The sequence below is a fragment of the Lynx rufus genome, unplaced genomic scaffold, assembly GCF_022079265.1.
Source record: "Lynx rufus isolate CCGP_SWC_20201006 ecotype Redwood Valley unplaced genomic scaffold, mLynRuf1.p SCAF_23, whole genome shotgun sequence".
NCBI classification, from domain to species: Eukaryota; Metazoa; Chordata; class Mammalia; order Carnivora; family Felidae; genus Lynx; species Lynx rufus.
In genome coordinates, this window is record NW_025814838.1 from 1,119,614 (window position 1) to 1,140,461 (window position 20,848).

General features: G+C 53.3%; 1 protein-coding gene across 8 annotated transcripts; it reads right to left on the reverse strand.

Annotated features, from left to right (window-relative positions):
- Window positions 1-252: 252 nt before the first annotated feature.
- On the reverse strand, window positions 253-19,670 carry FBXL19 (F-box and leucine rich repeat protein 19). Of its 8 annotated transcripts, none has more exons than XM_047087216.1 (11): window positions 19,346-19,670; window positions 17,829-18,029; window positions 16,286-16,429; window positions 16,096-16,182; window positions 15,784-16,017; window positions 15,116-15,277; window positions 13,494-14,005; window positions 6,697-6,860; window positions 6,444-6,605; window positions 873-1,091; window positions 253-769 (listed from the first exon to the last, which is right to left on the reverse strand). In XM_047087216.1, the coding sequence occupies exons 2-11, from the start codon at window positions 18,003-18,005 to the stop codon at window positions 591-593; spliced, it is 2,040 nt and encodes a 679-aa protein (XP_046943172.1). In that variant the 5' UTR covers window positions 18,006-18,029; window positions 19,346-19,670; the 3' UTR covers window positions 253-590. The 8 variants fall into 8 exon arrangements, with proteins under 8 accessions (XP_046943172.1, XP_046943171.1, XP_046943173.1 ...); XM_047087215.1 differs by having other exon boundaries at window positions 254-769; window positions 15,245-15,277; window positions 19,346-19,423; XM_047087217.1 differs by having other exon boundaries at window positions 255-769; window positions 15,784-16,002.
- Between the last annotated feature and the right edge of the window lie 1,178 nt (window positions 19,671-20,848).

The window sequence follows — 20,848 nt, forward strand, 5'->3', positions numbered from 1 at the left end:
CCCTGAGGGGGTACTACTGCCCCCACACCTGCTCTTTGCCCCCACCCCTCGCTCAGCCCTGGCTTTCCCCTGTTTCCCCGATTCCCCCCCACCTCTGACATGTGGATCCCCAATTACTCCTCTGGTTTCCCTTTTTGGCCCCCCCCACCCCCCAACTCCAAGTATCTGGTCTTTGTTCCCTGAACCCTTGGTGGTCTGCTTTCTGTCCCCCCTCCCCCAGCCCATCCTCCACCTCCCCCAGCCCCCTGGCTCCCAGTATCCTGTGTGCAGATACCCTTTCCCCGATTTCCCTCCCTCAAACTTGCACCTTACCCCCCTCCCACCATCCCTTTGGCTCAGCAACCCCCAGTACCTCTGACCCACTCCCCCCAGGGGATGGACAATGAAGCAGGTGGAAGGGAGAGGGGATGGGAAGGAGAGACCCCCAGAGATATCAGTGCAGGGGGCAGAAAGGGGGGGAGGCTGGCTCGAGTCCCTGGGCAGGAATCCCAAGTCATGAGGTGGGTAACCTGGCCTCCTGGCAGGGATAAAATGAAGGCCCGAGGTCCAGGCTCCTGATGAGTCCTGGGGGAGGGTGGGGGGGCACCCAACTAGCTGTCCTTGAGAAGTAGCTTCTCCTCTGGGCAGCGGAAGGGGCCAGGGGGCCCAGCGGCTGCCAGCCGGGCACAAGCTTCAGGTGAGAGCTGGCGGCAGGAGCGCAGGTCTAGGCGGCGGAGGCGCGGGCAGCGGCGGAACAGCGGGAGGCAGTGGTCCGTGAGGCGGTGGCAACCTAGGGGTGGGGTAGAGGTAACTGAGACTAGGAAGGTGAGTAGAGGGTGGCCACCGGTCTCGGGGACAAACACACTAGCAGGATGGACAGACAGATTGCTTACCAGCAAGATTGAGGTGCACCAGGGTCTCCCGGAGTGGGGAAGTGGGGGCTGTGAGTAGGTGGACACTGGGATCTCCGACGTGGGCGCAGTGGCTCAGGTCCAGGGCGCTCAGCTGGGGTGCGTGGCGCAGGAGGAGCCGCAGGGAGGCATCTGTCAGCTCCAGGCCCGCCAGGCGCAGCTCTGCTACCCCCTGCAGCCGCCCACGGCTCTCTGTTTGCCCTGGGTAGGCAGGTGAGAGATCAGCACTCCTGGCCGCTCCTGTGCCCAAACCTAGGCATCTAGCCTACCTGTGTCTCCACACCTATTCCTCACCGATCCGTAAACTGCTTCCGAGATAAGAGAGCCTCCACCTGCACCACCTGCTCTTCTCCCAAACACCCACACAACCTGACCTCATCTAATCTGTTCACTGCTCACATCACCTCCCTAGTGAGACCCTCCATGATTACTCCATTTGACTCGGTAACATTCCACATACTCCTCCCCTTTCCCTGCATTATTTTTTCCCCTTTTCTAACATGTGACATCTTTTTTTCTCTCCTCCCACTAGAATGTAAGTTCCACCAAGGCAAGAGTTTGTGTCTTGTTCTTGCTCTATCCCTAACAATTGGGACATAGGTGCTCAATATATATTCACTCATCCAACAAATGCCATCCCCAATGGAACTGCCATCCCAGGCTCCCCTCCTACTTCCCTCTCCTTCCATTAGTAACATCATCAGCTGAATCCCTTTTTCTCCATTCCCCAGACACCCCTCTGGGGTAACACCACTCCTGCCTGAACTCCTGCCACAGCCTCCTCACCCAGTCCAGTCTCTCCTCTCCTTCCTCGCATCCAAAGAGAGCTGTTCTCAAATACAGGCTCCTCTACCAAAAACCCTGAAGGCACCTCCTTGGTTACAACATTCCAGTTCCTATTAGGTCTCATCCCTGTCTCAGTTCCTAACTCCACGCCTGTGCTCCCAAACACCTGGGCCAAATTCCATAGGTGACCCTGCTCTGAGACTCTGCCTGTGGACACCGAAGTTCAATCCTATGCCTGGCTGGTGTCCCAGGCTTTTAGGTCTGAGCTTAGAGGCCTCTTCTTCATCTCCAGGGTAGAAGAACTCATGCCCCTCATCTCTACACCCAAAGCATGTGGCCTGCTTTTCTTTTATTGTATCTACCACATTCCTGCATTACTTTTTTTTGCTTTTTAAACTAAGTGCCTAGGGTACACTAGCCATCATTAATTGAGCACTCAGTGTGGGCCAGGCACCAGCTAAGGTGGGCTAAGTGGCAGCCTGCCCCAATGCCAGTGACTCTTCTGTGTCCCCTGGAGGGCTGCCTAGAATGGTTGCTGGCCCTGCCACCAGAATTTAGATAGTAGGGCCTCAGAGTTTCTATTTTATTATTATTATTAAATGTTTTTATTTTTGAGAGAGAGAGCGTGAGTGGGGGAGGGGCAGAGAGAGAAGGGGACAGAGGATCTGAAGTGGGCTCTGTGCTGACAGCAGACAGCCTGATGCGGGGCTGAAACTCATGAACAGTGAGATCACCGCCTGAGCCGAAGTCAGACACTTAACCGACTGAGCCACCCAGGCACCCCTAGAGTTTATTTTTCTAACAAGTTTTCTAGTAGTGTTGATGCTGCTGGTCTGGACTGCACTGTAAGAACCACAGCTGTGGGAGACTGTGACTATCACTCCTGCTTACAGATGAGAACTTTGAGGTTAAAATCATTAAGCAATCTGTCGGAAGTCACATGACTCTGAAGTAACAGAGTAGGACAACAGACCACATACCACAACACTATCTGCCTCCCAGGCACCGGCCTAGCCCACAGATAAACTAAATCAGATGTCGCAAACTTATGAAACTAGCCTTCACAAGTGTTTTATGGAGTCTGCACAGTGCTAAAAATTTTCTTCTTTCTTTTTCTTTTAAGTTTATTTATTTTGAGAGAGCAAGAGCAGGGGAGGGGCAAGGAGAGGGGGAGAGAGAATCCCAAGCAGACTCTGCATGGTCAGCACAGAGCCCAATGCAGGGTTTGAACCCACAAACTGCGAGATCATGACCTAAGCTGAAATCAAGAGTAGGATGCTTAAACGACTGAGCCACCCAGGTGCCCCAGTGCTAAAAATTTTCTTAAATTAATGACTAATGCTACAAAAAGGACATTTCCATAAAGAAATTTAGATAGAGCTTTTCCTTCAAAAATTATAAGATCTGGCACTACTGGGCTATCTTTTTCACCTGAAAATGATTAGCTGGGAGCTGGGTTGCAAGATGCTATTCCCTAAAGTCATTCACCAAGCCCAACCCTTCTGTTATCTGCCAGGCCACCTTTGTGGACACTTGACTTGGCGAACTGGATTCTACCTCGTTTTTTCCTTTAAGGAGTAGAGAGCCTAGAAAGGGGATACACCTACAGATGCCTTCAATCTCGGGCCACAGCTAAAAGCCATCAGGAGGAAGCAGAGGAAAGAGAGGTCACTCCTGGCTTGGGCAGGGGAAGTAGGCATCTACAAGGATTTCACTGAGGTGGCATTTCAGCTGGGCTTTCAAGGATTTAAACATGCAGAGAAGTGAGAGAAGAACACACCAGGCAGAGAACAGCGGGACGAAAGCAAGGAAATAGAAGAACTTGAAATTTTGCTTCAGGAATGCTGCACAGAGCCAGGGAGCCAAGATAAGAAAGGTGGGTGTAGAGGCGCCTGGGTGGCTCAGTCGGTTAAGCGTCCGACTTTGGCTCAGATCATGATCTCGCAGTTTGTGAGTTCGAGCCCTGCGTCGGGCTCTGTGCTGACAGCTCAGAGCCTGGAGCCTGCTTTGGATTCTGTGTCTCCCCCTCTCTCTGCCCCTTCCCTGCTCATGCTCTGTGTCTCTCTGTCTCTCAATAATAAATAAATGTCAAAAAGAAAAAATTTATAAAAAAAAAAAAAAAGAAAGAAAGGTGGGTGTAACAGGTCTTAAGGACCTGGAAGGTTCATCCTTGGAAGCTCCTCAGGTAGTTCAGGCAGGAGGAGCTGGGGTCAGTGTGTCAGCCAAACAGCACTTTCTCACTTCATGGATTAAACAGTTCCCAATGCCCACCCTCACCCCCACTTTCCTGATTCAGTCTAATGCCGGTAAGAGTGGGCAACAGGGAAGTTCTCTGGGCTAGCTCTGCCTGTGTGCCTTGCAGTAGTCACTCAGTCCCTCTGGTGGCTTGTCCAGATAGTAAGAGACTTCTAGATGTTTGTCTACCCCCTTCCAAGACTGCTGTGAAGGGGAATGGGGTGGGGAGAAAGGTGCTGAAAAGTGAGCTGTGAAAGTAAAGGGCTAGAGTGAGCACAGCCCCTGCCCTCCTGGAGCTTAAGAGAAGAAATAGGTTTTCATCAAATCACTTCACAACTATGTAGTGATAGCTGGGAGTGGATGCTCTCAAAGCTCTAAATTTTTTTTTTTTAATGTTTATTTATTTTTGAGAGATAGAGAGCTAGAGAGAGAGAGAGCACGCGCGCGGGGGAAGGGAGGGAGACACAGAATCCAAACCAGGCTCAGGCTCTGAGTTGTCAGCAAGAGCCTGATGCGGGGCTCAAACTCACAAGCCATGAAAACATGACCTGAGCCAAAGTCAGATGCCCAACCAACTGAGCCACCCAGGGCCCCCCTGCTCTCAAAGCTCTAAAGGAACTCTGATCTTAGTGCACAGTGTGGGGCGGGGTGGGGGGTGGCGCAGATCTTGGAGGGCTTCCAGGAGGAAGTGGCACTTATTCTGAAGCCTGAAGGATGACTAGGTGTTAATTAGACAAAGGAGGATACAGCATTCTAGACAAAGACTGGGCAAAGGTCCTGGGGCTGGAGGGGCTGAAATGCAGGGATAGTATTGTGTCAGTGGGAGCCAGACCATGCCATGCCTTAGCGACAAAGTATTAGTCTTTATCCAGAGAGCACCAAGGGGCTATGAGAAATAATTTAGAGCACAGGGCAGACATGGACAGATTTGCCCTTCTGGATGGTTCCCCTGGCATCAGTGTGGAGAAAAGACTAGCGGGGGCCAGAGAAGCTGTTGTTAGCATCACATCTCCTGGCTAGACAAGGAAGCTCCGGGCCTCAGTGCTCCTAACCCACACCTCTGTTGTGACCAGCCTCTGTTCATCTGACCAGCCTCAGCTCCCAGCACCCCCCTCTGTCAGTATGGGCCTCATGCCCTAAGAAACTGTTTATTCCTGCTTCACACTCACTGGGACAACCCTGTCCCTTTCAGGACCCAGTTCAAATAGCACCAACTCAGGGAGGAATTCTCTCACTGCTCCCCACCCCTGCCCTGACCATAGCCACTACCATTATCACACCATAACTTTCCATTTCTGATTCTCTCTCTTCTGCATTACTAGGGTTCCAGCAGCGTAGGGAATGGGACCAACTCAGTTTGAGATCTCCAGGGCCCTACACAGGGCCAGGGCATGTGTTCAATAACAAAAGCTGACTTTACCTGGCAGGTACCTGGCCTGACTCAGGAGATGATACCACCAGCCCTATGCAACCTTCCAAGTCATTTGGCTCCCTCTTTCTGCTCCATCCTCTCAGGAAAACCCTTATCCTTTTATTACAGGGCAAGGGGGCATAAGAGCCAAATCTACTGCTCAGCCATATATTTACTGGTCCACACGTGAATTTTAAAAGAATGTCAGGGACATTCTTTTAGGTGGCTCAGTTGACTGAGCATCGGACTTCACCTCAGCTCATGATTTCAGAGTTTGTGAGTTTGAGCCCTGCATTGGGCCGACGGCTGTCAGCACACAACCCGCTTCAGATCCTCTGTTCCCCTCTGCCCCTCCCCTGCTCACACACACACTCTCTCTCTCTCTCAAAAATAAACATTTAAAAATATATAAAATAAGCAAAAGAATGTTAAATTAACTGCCATCATTTAAAATCAAGGATATTTCAGGGCACCTGGATGGCTCAATCAGTTAAGTGCCCAACTCTTGATTTCAGTTCAGGTCATCATGATATCATCATGATATCAGGTCACGATATCACGGTTTGTGGGTTCAAGCCCCAAGTTAGGCTCCCTGCTAACAGCCTGCTTGGGATTCTCCCTCTCTCTCTGTCCTCTCCCCCAAATAAACAGACATTTAAAAAATAAAATAAAATCATGGATATCTCATAGAAAAATCCATTTCTGGCTCTTTGGGCCTGCATTCTTCCCTGGCAATTGCCGCTGCTCCCTTTGGAGGCTCTCCAATAGTGCCCACCACACCCAGTGACTTCACTCATATCTGCCATCAGCCATGCCCCTGGCTTCTTCCAGAATTCTTACATCATCCTCCTGTTTTATACCGTGTTTCATCACATAACCATCTCCCCTCTAGAGGGCAGGGGCTACTTCCTCTTCATCCCTGTTCCCTTACAGCTCCTATCACACGGTGGAACGCACAGCAGATGAACAATGGCCAAGTAAGGCCTTCTAATCAAACTTGTGCTTGTCCTTTCTTCAAATCTTTTAACATCCAGCATGAGTTGGAAGAGACCTTGGAGGCCTCATACCCACTCCCTCCCCTTGCCCAGCCCATTCTGCAAACGAGCCAACAGGGGCCACACCTGGTTTGGTGTCTGGTGGAGGCAGCAGCAGCTCACGCAGCTGGGAGTCTTTAACATCCTCAATCCAGCGAAGGTCCAGGAGCCGCAGGGCCGGCAGTGGGGCTGAGCCCAGGGCAGAGACGGAGAGCCAGGAGCAGCCAGAGAGCACCAGCTCCTGCAGGCCTGGGGGGTTGGAGGGAAGGTCAGGAAGCTGATGCTCCATCCCAGGACCGTCTCCCTCTTCACTCTGTCCTACCTTGCCATCCAACCCTACCTTGCAGTCGGTTCAGAAGCCACATGAGCTGCTTCTTGGAGACACCTGTCCAGCTGAGGTCCAGGGCTCGGGGCTGGCGACGAACCACACCACTGAGCATGGGCGGGGTCAGTGACTTTCGCCGGCTCAGGTCCATTCGAGGCCACAGACGCTTGTCATAGCACCTATCAGCCACAAGAGGGAGACAGAGCTCTCAGCTCTCAGGGAGCCCAAAAAACTCCCTACTTAAGGGTCCACCACAGACAGCTCTGTCCTGGCTGGCCCACAAAGACAGCAGGGGGTGGCAGGAAGCTCCCCTCCTCAGGACAAGAGCACTGGGTCTGGGGTTCTATTTCATCACCTACTGGATGTGAGACCCCAAGCAAGTCCATTCCTCTCCCTGAGCCTCAGATGCTCCCTTTATAAAATGAGGATAATGATCCAGACTCAGTCAGCCCCACAGGGCTTCTGTATGTTTTTAGGCATTACAGCTTATAAAGCATTTTAGCAAAGACACAAACACCCTACATGGTGTATTTAATGTAACACCATAGGGATCTGTCAGCAGCCCCTACCCACCCCCACCCCCACCCCACCTTGGACTTCTGGAGTTCTCCCTGGCTAAGTTATGATGACTCATGGGAATTTCCCATAACCTTTATTAATCTCTGCCTTTGAGCCACATCTGCCCCATTCTGATGGCCAACTGCCTGAGGCTTGACCTACAACCCTGTTCTCTTTGATCATTGTGTCTCTTCAACTAGAATGGAGGCTCTACAAGGGCAGGTCTGGCTTTTCTCCTTTGGTAGGGCCAGTACCCAGCACTGTGCCAGGTGCACCCAGGTGATCTGTTGCACATTTGTTGAATGAAGGAATGGTGCAAAGCCAGTGTTGAATTCCCTGAAGCTTCCACCGGGCCTTCCCCCACAACACATTTCATCTCAGCTTTTCATTTATTCACTTAATCAGTGTTTATGGAAGGCCTGGTAGGGCCCAGGATTCAGTTTCAAATCCTGATTTGAATTTGAATTCCTGATCCCAGCATTTCTGAGAGCCTTGACTAGTCCAACATGCAGCAAAACCAGAGAAGGGCTTCCCAAACTTATTTTACCAGGAACCCTTCCAGTGTTCTCCCCAGATCACCTATAAACACTTTGTGGCACACTAAAGTTCCTTGAGACTTAGTTAGAAAACTCTCTTCCAGTTTTCAGAGGCATGTCAGGAAATTCTCACTGGGCTAGATGGACTGTGTCAGAAGCAGCAGGCGTGGGAAGGGCCCAGGAGGCTGTGTCTTCCCTGCCTCCCACCCCTCATACTGAAGGGCTTTCCCTGCAAGAAGCCCTGAGCTGGGGCAGTGGTTCCCAACTCCGGTTATTTGCTATCCCCTTCTGTGCAGAACATGGATTTATCTTTAAATTGATCCCCACTTCGCACTTAAAGGCAGTATTATTTCATATACATATGTTAACCTTAGAAACATGTACAATAAAAACAGACCAGGGCTATTAAGTTCTAGGCAGGTGTTCCTGTGGCTTTAGGCTACCACCTGAAGACTATTTTTGTTAAACAGGGAGATAAGTATTGAGAAGTGTTAAAGACACAATAGCACCCAATGGAGAGACTTCCTTTTCAAAACTAACAGAAGGATTAAGCCATGCTTTTGTGCCACTTGAAACTGCCAGCGCCCTGTATGACATTTTAGGGAATACTGGGGGCACAGACACTGAAGGCTTCAATCCAAACAACTCCACTCCCGCCTGCTGCTTCCTACCACTTCCCCCCCTCTTCTGGCATTCTAGCCTCTACTTCTCCTGGTTCCTTCCACTCAACCAATAAACATTTGCAAATCTCTCCAATTATAAAACAGAAAAGGAAAAAACCCAACCTATCCTCAACGCAGCTTCTGCCCCTAGGTCCTGCCCTTTTTCTTTTTCTACTCAGTGAAATCCTGCCCACTCCAACCCAGTCTTGAATCTCAGCTCAACTGCCACTATCATCTTGAAGCCCTCCTGGACCTTCCACGGCTAGAAGGGAACCCTTCTCCCTGGAGGCACACATGGGCCCCCCAGTTGTTTCTGTATCCCACTTCACGATAGCCAGGCCAAACGACCTGCCTGCCTATTGACATACAATGCTGCCTGGAGCCAACATAGATTGGTACATGTTGTGCTTCTGCCAGAAATGCCAACCAACCCAGAGCTTTCAACACACAGCTCCAGTGCCTCCTCTCCCGGGAAGTCTCCCAGGACTTTTCTGGGATTGAACTAATTGGTCCCTTTACTCTTGAATGACCAGGACACTGGGTTTAAACCTAAGAACAGCAGCCGACAATCACCGATTGCCCTACTGATCCTAAGCGCCCAGCCTCCACTGGGCTATCAGAAAATGGGGGAAACACGGCCAGTCCATGGTAACTGAAGCAGCAAAGGATATAATAAGGGTCAATGAGAGGACTGGACAAGGAGCCTCCCAGGGAGACAGCCTGATTTGAGACTTTAAGACAGCAGTTATTCTAGTGAGGGGAGGAAAGTGGGTGTTATGTTCCAGATGGGGAAGAACCAGTGTCCAGGCCTAGGACACAGAGAGAAAACAGAGCACTCTGAGAAACTCAGGCAGCAGGAACAAAGGGCAATTCATCAGCTCACCATAATGAGGAAGGTGAGGATGATGCCTATGGTACTAACAACTAGTGTTTACTGAGAGTTTACTATGTACCAGGTACTTGTCTATAGATAAGGCATTTAACCTCACAACAACAGCCCTAGGAGGTAAATATTGTTATTATCATCTCCTTTTTAAGAGTTAAGGCAAAGAGATTAAGAAACTTGTTCAAGATCCCAGAGTTACCAAGTGGCAGCAAAGCCAGGCTTTAAACCAAGCTGGTCTGGATTGAGAGCCTGAGCTGTGACTGGTTTAGAGGTCGGGGGAAGAACTCAGAGGAGGCCCAGGGGAGGCCCACCGTGTCAAGGCGGGCTGGAATGCCAGGCTGGACTGTCATGCCCACGAGAGCCTAGAGGTAAAGTGTGTGAGCTCGATAGGAATTTGAATCCCAGCTCTGCCAGCTCCATGCTTTGAGTCACCCTCTCTGGGCCTCCATTCTCCAAACCATAAGAGAGTAAAGGCGGTACTTCAAAGGTTTGCTGCAAAGATGAAGGCAGACCGTATGGGGGAAGTGTGGGAAATACTTCGTGCCGTCGGTGAGGTACTGTACATGTCCAAACGTCCAACAGAATTGTGGGAGTCTGTTGTGAGGGCAGCAGGGAGCCACGGATATGTTCTTTCTAAGCTGGGGAAGGACGCCTAAGGTGAGAGGCAAGAAGAACTCTTAAGAGGCACCACATGCGCTCATCTAGGGGCGTCAGGGCTTGATGTGTGAGTTCCCTAACCCGTTCACTTCTTCCTAGACCCCAGCCACCCCGACTGAGTCAGCACCCCATTAAGCCCACCTCCCAAATCTGAAATTCTAGTTCTAAACCTCTGTCTTGCAGAGGCCCTTTGGGGATGCAGATTTACCAGCCCAAACTGGTTCTTCCCTCTCAGCAATCTGGACTCCCTGATGCCACCACTGTCCTCCTACCCACCCATCTCCAGGCCTTTATTCCCAGCCCCCAACTGGTCCTGACCCTGTGTTCTAGTCCCTTCCTTGCCACCCTCTCTGCCCATGTCCTCCAAAGTTCCAACCCTCTTCCCTGTGACTCAACAACTCCACCATACTTCCTCTGGCTGCCCCCTCCCCTCGCTCTTGGTACATTGACTTCGCCTCCCAGTGCCAAAAGATAAAAGCCACCAGACAGGAAAGCCTACAACTTCCTGCTCTCCCACCTACAAATTCCTCTCTAGCTCCACCCTCACTACCTCTTTCCACACACCATCCTGATTTCCTCACTTCCATTCATTCACCCATTCAACAAGTACTATCTTAGGGGCGCCTGGGTAGCTGAGTCGTTTAAGCATGCTACTCTTGATTTCAGCTCAGGTCATGATCTTGCGGTTCACGGGTTTGAGCCCCACATCGGGCTCTCAGCTCAGAGCCTGGAGCCTGCTTTGGATTCTGTGTCTCCCTCTCTCTCTGTCCCTCCCCCACTCACGCTCTGCCTCTCTCAAAAATAAACATTAAAAAAAACACAAAAAAACAAGTACTGTCTTAGAACCTACTGTATGCCAGATACCATCTTAGAAACTAGGGACACAGAAGCAAACAGATTAAGTCCTTCCCTTGGAGCTGACATCCTTGATTCCATGCGACCTGGCTTTGGTCCCCCTAACTCTTTGTAGCACAGCCAAGGATACCAAGGCCTCTCATAGCAAATCCAATTGCCATTTCTGGTCCTTGGTCTCTTACCACCTCTCACCAACATCCTACACTTTATCATTTACTCCTTCCTCAATCTCTCTTCTTCAGGATGTGACCACCACCATCTCCTCCATGTCTCTGGCTGCTCTTTGTCTAATTCGCAAATACTAACATTCCGTCTTCTGTCCTCTTTCTGGAAGCTGCCACCCATAGGATGAAAACTTCCAAACTTGGATCTTTCTCTCAAACATCAGACCTGTACATCCATCTGCTGTCTTGCTAGCTCCTGACTGGACCACAGAAGTTTTGGGCCAAATTATGTCAGAGCTGAGCACTTTGCTTTCCCTGGAACCTGCTCCTCCTCTGGTATTCCTGAGCTTAGGGAACGGCACTGTTGCCCACCCAGAAACTTGTGGGCCAGAAACTCAGCTAAGAGTCACCCTGCTGCTCTCATAGCCATTTAGTCACTGAGTGCAAGCCATTCTGCTTCTTAAAAAGTTCTCAGCCCAAGTGCCTCCTCTCTTGCCAGCATTGGTGGTATAGTGGTGAGCACAGCCGTCTTCCAAGTCCCTCCTCTCTACCCCTCCTGCCCCTACTTCTGTGCCCGGGCCTGACCGAGCCTCCTGACTGGTCCCACTGAACCTCTGCTCCGCCCTACCTTCAACCTTATCAAAAGCCACCATTTTATATAGTGTTTAGTGCCTTTCAGGTAGTGTGCTAAGTGCTTTGCAAGGACCACTTCATTTAATTCCCACAAGGTAAGAGTATGAACCCTAGACTAAAGATGAGAAAACAGGCCATGAAAGGTATCGCTATCCACCCCTGGCCATACATCCAGGAAGTGCGGAAGTCCCAGTGGATGACACCCACGAAGGCCAGACTCCAGGACCCCAGCTAGAAATCACTGTGCAGTCCAGCCTCTCTGCTTCGTCCACTTCCGGTCGCAAGTCTCTCCTTGAGGCAGAAATCAAGTCCTCTTCAATTCTGGATCCCACGTGCCCAGCACAGAGTTGGCTTTGAGGAGGCCTCAGCAAACATTTCCTCAATCACTACACAAGCTGGGGTGATGATCCCCAGTAATTGCTCTATTTGCTTCTATGTTGCGGGTTGACTGGGAACTCTTCAAGGGCACAGACCTGTGTTCTGAGGATATAAAGTCTGTGCTTCCAGCAATATTTGCAACTGAGTGAATAATAACGATTACAGTTAAGGCATGGAGTAGTTTCTATTTCCTAGGTAGCATCCTCAATTCTTTAAGTATATTAGCTTACAAAGACACTACGAAGTAAATGCTTTGGTTCTCCTGGCTTCACAGATGGAAGAAAAAACGGTGGCACAGAGAAGTTAAGAAACTTAACTTCTAAATTAAGCCCAGCAGCATCAGCTTATCAGAGAAAGAATACGATGCAACCATAGGAAATTTGCTTCCAGAGCCTGTACTCCCATCTTCTTAGCTCTACAGCCTCCACAGGGACCAGAGGCATGAACTAATGCCCCAGAGTCTAAAGGAAAAGGACTGAAGTTTGAGTTCAGCCACGAACTTGCGCTGTGACTTCAGGTGTCCCTCATTCCTTCACAGGGCTGCTATTACGAGGAACAAGTCAGCCAACAATTTGCCAAGTGCCCAAAACAATGCCTGGTCTACAGTAAGTGCCTGGGAAAGAGCCTGAATGTTCTCATTTAATGAATTATTTCTCGGGCACCTACACTGCCCTTGTCCCATGGTGGGGACATACAGATAAAACAGACAAAGTACCATGCCAACAAGGGACATGAACATGAAAATGAATCATTGAGTGAAAACTGATCAGCAGGCAAAAGACCTCTATGTGCTCTGTAGAGGGAACAGAGTACGGTGGGAGTTTGATGGGGTTGGGGGAGGATTTTGTCAGGGGCAGGATCAAAGAGGAAGACCAGGGGCTTGGGAGGATGACCGACATTTCTGAACAAACAAGGTTGAGAAAGCAGTGGGGAGATGAGGGGAGGATAGGCAAAGGGAGCTGGTGGTGGCTACGGGGCAGAAAGAAATTACCAAGGGAGCCAGGGGCCTCAAGAATGGCTGCCTCTGAGAGGGCAGGGGCCACCTCAGCAAAGACCTTTCTTCTTTGTAAATAGGACCTATAATGAGACTGTCCTCAGAAAAAAGACTGCGTGAAAAACAAGTCAGGTGACGCATGTCCAGCAGTCAGCACTATGCTTGGCACATACTGAACATTCGTAAATGATAGTTATTAAAAGAAAAGATTCTGGAGCCACAGGGCCTGGGTTCAAATTCCTAGCTCTACTACGTCCCCTCCATGACCTTGACCTCAGCTTCATCTATAAAAGGGAATAATAGTACCCACCTCACAAAGTTGTTATGAGAGTTCAACGAGCTCACAAATGGAAAGCAGCCTGCATACAGCAAATACAAAAGTATCAGACTAAAATGTGCACAGATTACAGACCAGGAGCCAAAGAGATCACAACCTGCTGTTGCAGGTCACACAGCAAGTGAGAACCCAGGCCTGTCCAGGTCACTTACCAGCGGCTCCAAGTCCGGCAGACTCGCATGCAAATGCACAGCTCTCGGGGCCCGAGGTGCTGGAAGACACGAAGCCAGGCGGCACGGGGCAGGGGGTGGTCGGATCCAGCAGCCAAAGGCAGCGTGTCGGGCTCAGGGCTTCGAGGTGGGGGCCGTACCACGTGCCTCTCCAGCTGTGGGGGCCGGGGCGGTGGGGCGGGGCCCAGGGGCCAGCTGAGGAGGGGCCCCCCACTGCCAGGGCGCACAGCCCGCCGCCCCCCGCGGTTCTCCTTCTCGCCCGAGCTGCCCCGGGCTGGCCGTCGCCCATTCCGGGCCTCGCCAGGGGCCTCATCCTCACTCAGCGATGTGCCTGAAGAGTCGGAGTCAGAATCCGAGTCTGAGGAGGACGAGGAGGTGTCAGGCACCCGCTCCAGCAGCTGGCACATGCGCTTGAAACGTTCTAGCTTCTCCCTCTGTGGCGATGGGGACGGCACTGCCGGGCCCTCAGCAGAGGCCAAAGGCGGCTTTGGTTTCTGCAAGGAGATAGGGGGAGGCTGTTCTAGGGCCTGGGGTGCACTGTCCCACCTCCCTGCCCCTGAGGAGTCAGCAGGGGATGAGCAGCCCAAGAGACAGTCCCGAGTTCCAGTCGTGACTATGCCCCCGAACGATGTGAAGCCTCAGCCACACCATGTCCCTCTGGACCTTGGTCTCCTTATCTGTCACATGAAGGCATTGATTCAAAGAATTAAAAGCCCTATGGGTTTCAACAGCTTATGAGTTTCCAAACGCAGTGAAATATGGAGAACAATTAGAGATGTAGTTTTGTGTATCAGCTTGGCTATCGAACTTTCTGTGGCCTTTGGAAACCCCTGGCTCATCACCTGCAATACAGAATGCTGGACTAGATGATTCTAAGTATCTGTTCAAGGATGTGAGAGTGACAGAGCATCTCACGCTAACTCAACATACTCTCACAGTGCTTGCATGGAATGGCAACCTGGGCCACTCTTCTTAGACATGAGGAGATGGACGCTCTGAGAGAGTAAGTGACTAGCCCAGATTACAAAATGACAAATGGCAAAAGCAGGATTTGAACACAATCAGGCAGACCCTTGCATTTGTGTGTCAGGGCAAAGTGACACCTGAAGTTCAGCCTTGCTGTGTGACCCTGGGCAAGTCTTTTAACCTTTCTGGGCCTCCTTTTCCACAACCCTAGGTACATTTCACAGTTCACAAAACTCATTTACTTTCATTAGATGTAAACAGTTCTGTGAGATAGGTGGGTAGGGTAGGCAGTATCATCTCCTTCACACATGAGGAAACCAAGGTTCAGAACAGCTGACAAGTTGCCAAGACCACACAGGGAGTCAGTGGGCAGGGATCTGAACTCAGTTCTTTTTCCCTTTAAGATGTGGAAAGATGATGCAAATGGATCAGATGACACCCCAAGGGTTCTTGGAAAGTTCTGAAGCCTGGCCCCAACCCACCTCTCCCCCTCCACTCTTCCCAGGGGTCCAGATGCCCATTGTGGCCAAATGGGGCAGGGGCAGACAAGGTGAGCAGGAAGGGACAGATCTCTGTCTCCAGGGTGGAGGGTGGGGCAAGGAAAGGTGGGAGGGGGAGGGAGGAGGTCCCCGGCACACCTCCCAGTTCTCGGGAGGGAGCCCAGGGTGGCAGGACGAGAAAGCCTGGCTTGGATTCAGAACCCTGGGGGGCAGAAGGCCGGGGCCGCCTGGGTCCGATCCTCGGAGGAGGCAGGCATCTCCACCCACCTTCTTCAGGTGCCTCTCTCGGCCTCCTTTCACCTACCAGAGTAAGAGGGAAATATGGGGAAAGGGAAAGACCCCATTAGCCCCTCATTGTCCACAAAGCTAAGATCCATGCTCTCTTCTTAAACTACAAATCCCAGAAGCCCCCATCTCAGGAAGAACTCTGGGCATGCTCACCTCCCCAACAGTGTCTTGGCTCACTGAGCATGCTCTCATCTTCTCTTTCTTCCCCCTCAGGCCCTTCCCAGCCCCTCCTTCTTCCTCTGTAGCAGCTAAATTGAGCATGCTCTCTCCCTCCTACCTGAAGCACCCTGAGCTCCCAAAGCTTCCCTGCCCAGTACCAGTTGCACCTCACCTGTACCTCTCTTCCCCACTGAGCATGCTCCATCCTCCTCCCAATACCACCTGAACTACATCTCCCAAAAACCCCTTGGGGAACCCACAGAGCACAGCGTCCCAGGCCCACCCTCCCCAACAAGGAACAAGACTACTGCTCCCAGAATCCTTTGTGCTAGACCTAGTGAGCATGCTCCCTGGCTCACCTTTTTCCTTGGGGTGGGGGGCTCATTCCCTGCCTCCCTCTCCTTTCTTTTGGGGGGCCCAGGCACGTCCTCTGGGGGGGGCCCAGCAGGTAGGGGGCCCTTGCGCCTGGGTGGGGGTGGTGGAAGCGGCGGCTCCTCCGTCAGCTTCCATCCACTCCCCAGGCTGGCGCCCTCCTCGCCGTTGTCAGCCCTGCGGCGGCCTGGTCCCTCACCTGAATCCTGGGGAGATGGAAGCTGAGGGTGAGGTTCTATCCAGCTCTCCGACCCACTGCCTACCCAGAGTCCAGCACCCAGCCCAGCCCCTATCCTTACCTTGCTGGTCCGGCCTTCCTGGGTGCATCGAGGGCACTCCCAGCAGTTAGGGATCTCCGCATTGATGACACCCTCAGCCTTCCCCATCTGTAGGCAGAGGGCAGGGAGTGGATGTAGGGTGCCAGTAAGCCCAGAGGCAGCATTCCCCAGGGCCATCACCTTCAGACTCCAGGGCCCCCAGGGCCATCACCTTCAGGCAGCCAGGGTGGACGATCTCATTGCAGATTGTACACTCCATGAGGCTCAAACCAAATTTCTCTTCCTCTCCCTCCACTGTGTCCTCCTTCCCAGCCTCCCCACATAAGAGGCACACAGCTGTGTGTGGGAGCACGGGCTGTTGGGGAAGAGAGGGTGTTAGGGACCCTGAAAGCAAGCAACAGGGGAGAAACCCTTCCATCTGGGGAGCCTGGCCAATGCTGGATGAAATTCAGAACCCACGGGTCAAGAGATCAAATCCTGAATTTGTTCCTTTTTGGCAGCGTAACCTTGAACAAGTGACTTAACCTCCCTATGTCTTTGTTTCTCCATCTGTAAAATGGTGCTAAGCATTTTTCTTCTGTGGGACTATTGGAAGAAGGAGATAATGCATGAGAGGCACCGGATACATAGTTGTTATCGCTGTTGGAAATGTTGCAGCTGGAGTCAGGGTCTGTGTGTGTGACCCTGAAAATTGTAGCTGGCTTTGCCGAAGAAGAGAAACCATGGGAAATATGACAATACTACCGAGAGAGAGCTGCAGAGGACGTGGCAACAGCTTGGGATGATTCTGAGTTTGCTCAATGGGCAGCCCAAGGGTTGCTCTGGAGCCTACAATGAACCAGGTTTTGGCAAGACTCCTGGGAACACTAAAAAGTCCCATGAGAAAGAGAGCAGCCCTGAGACAACTTGACTTTGGGAAGGGCAGTGGTAACACGTAGTCATCTGAGGGACGCTGAAGGTCGGGAGACAGGCCCAAGGAAAAAGTAGGTCGGGAAAGGAGAAACAGGAAAGCGAGGCAAGGGTTTGGGTACAAAGGGAGAGAAGGGAGTGCTGTGGGGTAAAGAAGCAGCAAAAAGTGGCTGGAAGGAAAAGGAGGTGGTGGTCCTCCAGGAGGGGGCGCAGGATGCAGCTGGCTCCTTAAGGCTGCTGGAGAAGGGCCACATTCTGGAGCCCCAGGAAGCTTAAAGGAAAAAACTCACATTCTCCAGATACCTACTGTGTGCTGGGCCCAGTAGCAGGAACACTCACATCCATGCCACTGTTTAATCTTTACACTCGGCAAAGAAAACGTTTCACAGAAAAGACACCTTGAGGTTCAAAGTGTTTGTTCAAGGTCAAGCAAAGGGTAAGCCTGCCTCAACTTCAAGACCACTCTGGCAGGTGAGGAAGAGGCCAAAGAAGGCTAAGACCTATTCACCGGGGCTGGCTCTGGAAGTGGGCCTCTGTACACAAATCCCTCCAGGGAGGGGTACAAGACCAAGACAGGGTGAGCTCTCTATGGGTCTGTGCTTCTGAAGCTGGGAAAAGCATGAAAGCAGGCACTAGGTTAGATTCTCCTAGGTTCCCTAACATTGCCCCAGCTTGGAGTGAAAATGGGCCTGGTGGACATTTAAACAAAATAGTGAAAAAATTCATGAATAAACAGCAACTCTACAGTACACGCCAGGAAGCCACCCCCAGAAAGGCCCTTGGGCCAGCTGGGGAAGGGTACCCAAAGCCCCAAGGGTGTTTGATGAGGTGGGGTCAGAACTCACGGCAGTGCACTGCCGGAGCAGGCACGACTGCTTCATGCGCCCGGGCCCCCCGAACTTCTTCATGTCTCGGCAGAAGTGGCAGTCCCCGCACTCAGTTCGCACACAGGCCCGGCAGCGGCGGCAGCGGGTTCGGCGTCGGCGCGCTCCGGCCCCCGGCCCCCGGCTGCTCGACGACATTGGGGGCGTCAGCAACGCCGAGGGCTATGGGTAAATGGTGGCAGGTCAGGTGAGCCCACTGAGGCCCTGGCCTGAGAAACTCCCGCAGATCCCCTCTTTCCTAGGCAACCAGAGCTTGCCCTCTTACCCAGGGAGAGACAAGGAGGTCATCCCTCCTGCAGGGGAGGTGGGTGGGGGGTGGGGGGGGGGAACAACACTCCCTCCAAGGCCTCTCTCTCCAAAGCAGCTCACCTGGCTCCTCTGGGAGTCTGAGAACTGGCTTCCTGACCTCACTCCTCTTTCCTCTAACACTTCCTCAGTGTCCTCTTGCCTAGCCCAGAGATGAGGAAGGGACTAGGGCCTCTGCACTGACATCCCCACACCAAAGCTCCCTGGAAAGCCAGGGGCTCCTTTTCTGTGGAGTTACCTTAGAGAGGCCCCAACTCTTCCTCTTTTACCCAAATGTAATACACCCCATGCATTCTCCAACCTAAAATTTCCCAGACTTACCTCCAAAATACCCACAGATTCCTGGGTAGAAGCTCCAGACCTTTCTTCCTCCCTCCTTTCTCTCTCTCACACACACAACTACCACCCAATCTCTCTTCCTCCAAAACCTATACATTGTCAACACATCCAATGGGATGCTTCCCTCCCCCATCCCTAAAGATTCACTCTGCTGCCCAGGGCTCTGAGACACCCCTCCCCCCAATGCTGCTTCAGAGCTCTTCCTCAGTCCAACATCTCAACTCCTCTGCTCCCCACAGAGCTCCCTCTGCCCCAAGACACCCTCCTCTTGGATCTCTCATGTCAATCTGGGCAATTTCCCAGATTCCCTGGCATTCTAGAATCCACCCTGACATCTCCACAGAACTCAGGATGGGCTCAGCCCTACATGTCTTCCCCCCCAACCCCCAAGCTTCTCAGGCTGCTTTCCATTCCTAATTGTCTAGAATCCCTTGGGCTCCCCTTCCCATGGAAACCAGATCCTCCAAGATCCCATACAGACTCAGCAGGCCTGGAGGGTCTCTTCGTGGCCAGAGTCTTACCCCAGCTTCCCCCTTTCCAGGGACTTCCAGACCCATCCATGGGGGGAAGGGGCCCTCCAGTGCTCCAGGGGAGGGGCCTGGAGGGCGGCGACTGCAGGCAGGGATGGGGGTCTGCAAGGGGAAGCAGGGTCTAGGAAGGAAGGCCAGTTCCCCAGGGTTGAGAGGTAACAGGAAGGAGGGCTGGAGATGAGGAGTTTGGAGCAAAGAGAGGGCGAGGCTGGGGGCGGGGAAGGCAGAGAGAGGCCGGGCTGAGGATGAATGGGAGTGGGAGCTGCCCAGGTCTGGGGGTGAGGAGGAGCCGCATGAACCCACCTCACACGTGTCCCGGGAGCCATCTCTCCCTTCTCGGCAGCTCCCGGCGGGTCGGCGGCCATCGGCGGCGGGGGGGCCGGGCGGCGCGGGGCGCGGAACGCTCAGAACGCCGGGGTCCACGGCCCCCCGAGGGCGCTCGGCCCCTCCCTCCGGCGGAGGCCGGGACGGCGGCGAGTGGAGATGGGGGGCGCCAGGGGCGAGGCCCTCCCACGGGCTGCGGCGCGGCCCTTCCAGGGGGAGGTCCTGCTCTGGGGGGCTCAGTCCCTCAGCCCCCCCAGGCCAACGGGGGCTCCTCGGGCGCAGGGTGCTCAGCTTCTGCCCGGGCCCCACTCAGTCCGGGGTCTGAGTCACAGCTCCCCTCCCCCCACCCCACCTCTCCACAGTGCCCCCGGCCCTTTAACTGGCCCCTTCCCGGCTCCCACTGCCCAGGGGTCCAGGACCAGGCCTGGGCCCCCCCACCGTTTCCGGGGTTCAAGCCCCGCCCACCGCCGGTTCCCGGGGAGGGGGGGGTCCCTGTAACCTGCCCCCCTCCCCTGGGCCCGCCCCTAGACTGCGGCCCCCTGCCCTAGGGCTACGGGGCGAGCGGAGGGGGGTGAAGGAAGCTGCTTCGGCCCCGCCCCCCCAGCCTGCGCGCGCCCCCGCCCTCGCCCCCTCCCCCCAGCGCGCGACCCTCCGGAGATAGGGGTTTAAATAAAATTTGAATAAATCCCCTTCCTTAAGCTGGAAGGTGGAAGGAAAGGATGGAAGGGGGCAGGGAAAGGGGGAGGGGGCAATTGGGGTGCCTCAGCCCCCCTGGTCCCCCAGCCCCGCGCTGCTTCGGCCCGGGGCCCTGGCCGCCTCTCTCATCCCTCCAGAGCTCCTTCCTCCTTCCTCCTCTCTTCCCCCACCCCTCCCTCCTCCTTCCCTCCTCCTCCTCCTCCTCTTTACTCCCTCCTTCTCCCAGAGGAACCCCGCCCCCTGCCCCCTCCTTTCCCCACCACCTCCACTTTCCAGGGCGAACACGCGCAGGGCACGACGGAAATCGTAGTCCTGCGGACACCAGTGATACCGTGGGAACAATGGGACGCTGGGGCCAGCGGGGACTACAAACAAGATGGCGGAGGGCGTGCCAAGCCGGGAGCCGAGGATGCCGGGAGTTATAGTCCGGTTGCCCCGAGGCTCCCCGTTGCAGAGGATAGAGAAGGAGCGGGAACGATGACTACAAACAAGATGGCCTTCTCCCCCGACCCGACCTCCTTCCCAGGCACTCACACGCCCTCCGGTCCACAACCCTCCGCGTGTGTGGTACCTGACGGGAGTCGCAGTCCATCTGCTGCCTTCCCGCTGCCATTTCTACTCGTCAGGAACAATGGAAAGGTGAAAAGGAATGAGGACTACAAACAAGATGGCGGAAGAGGGGCGTACACCTGACTAGCAGTCGGTCTTATGAGGTGCGATGGGAGTAGTAGTTTTTTAGTCCTCTAGTGTGCCTTAAGAATGGCGGAACCGCGAGAATAAGGAGAC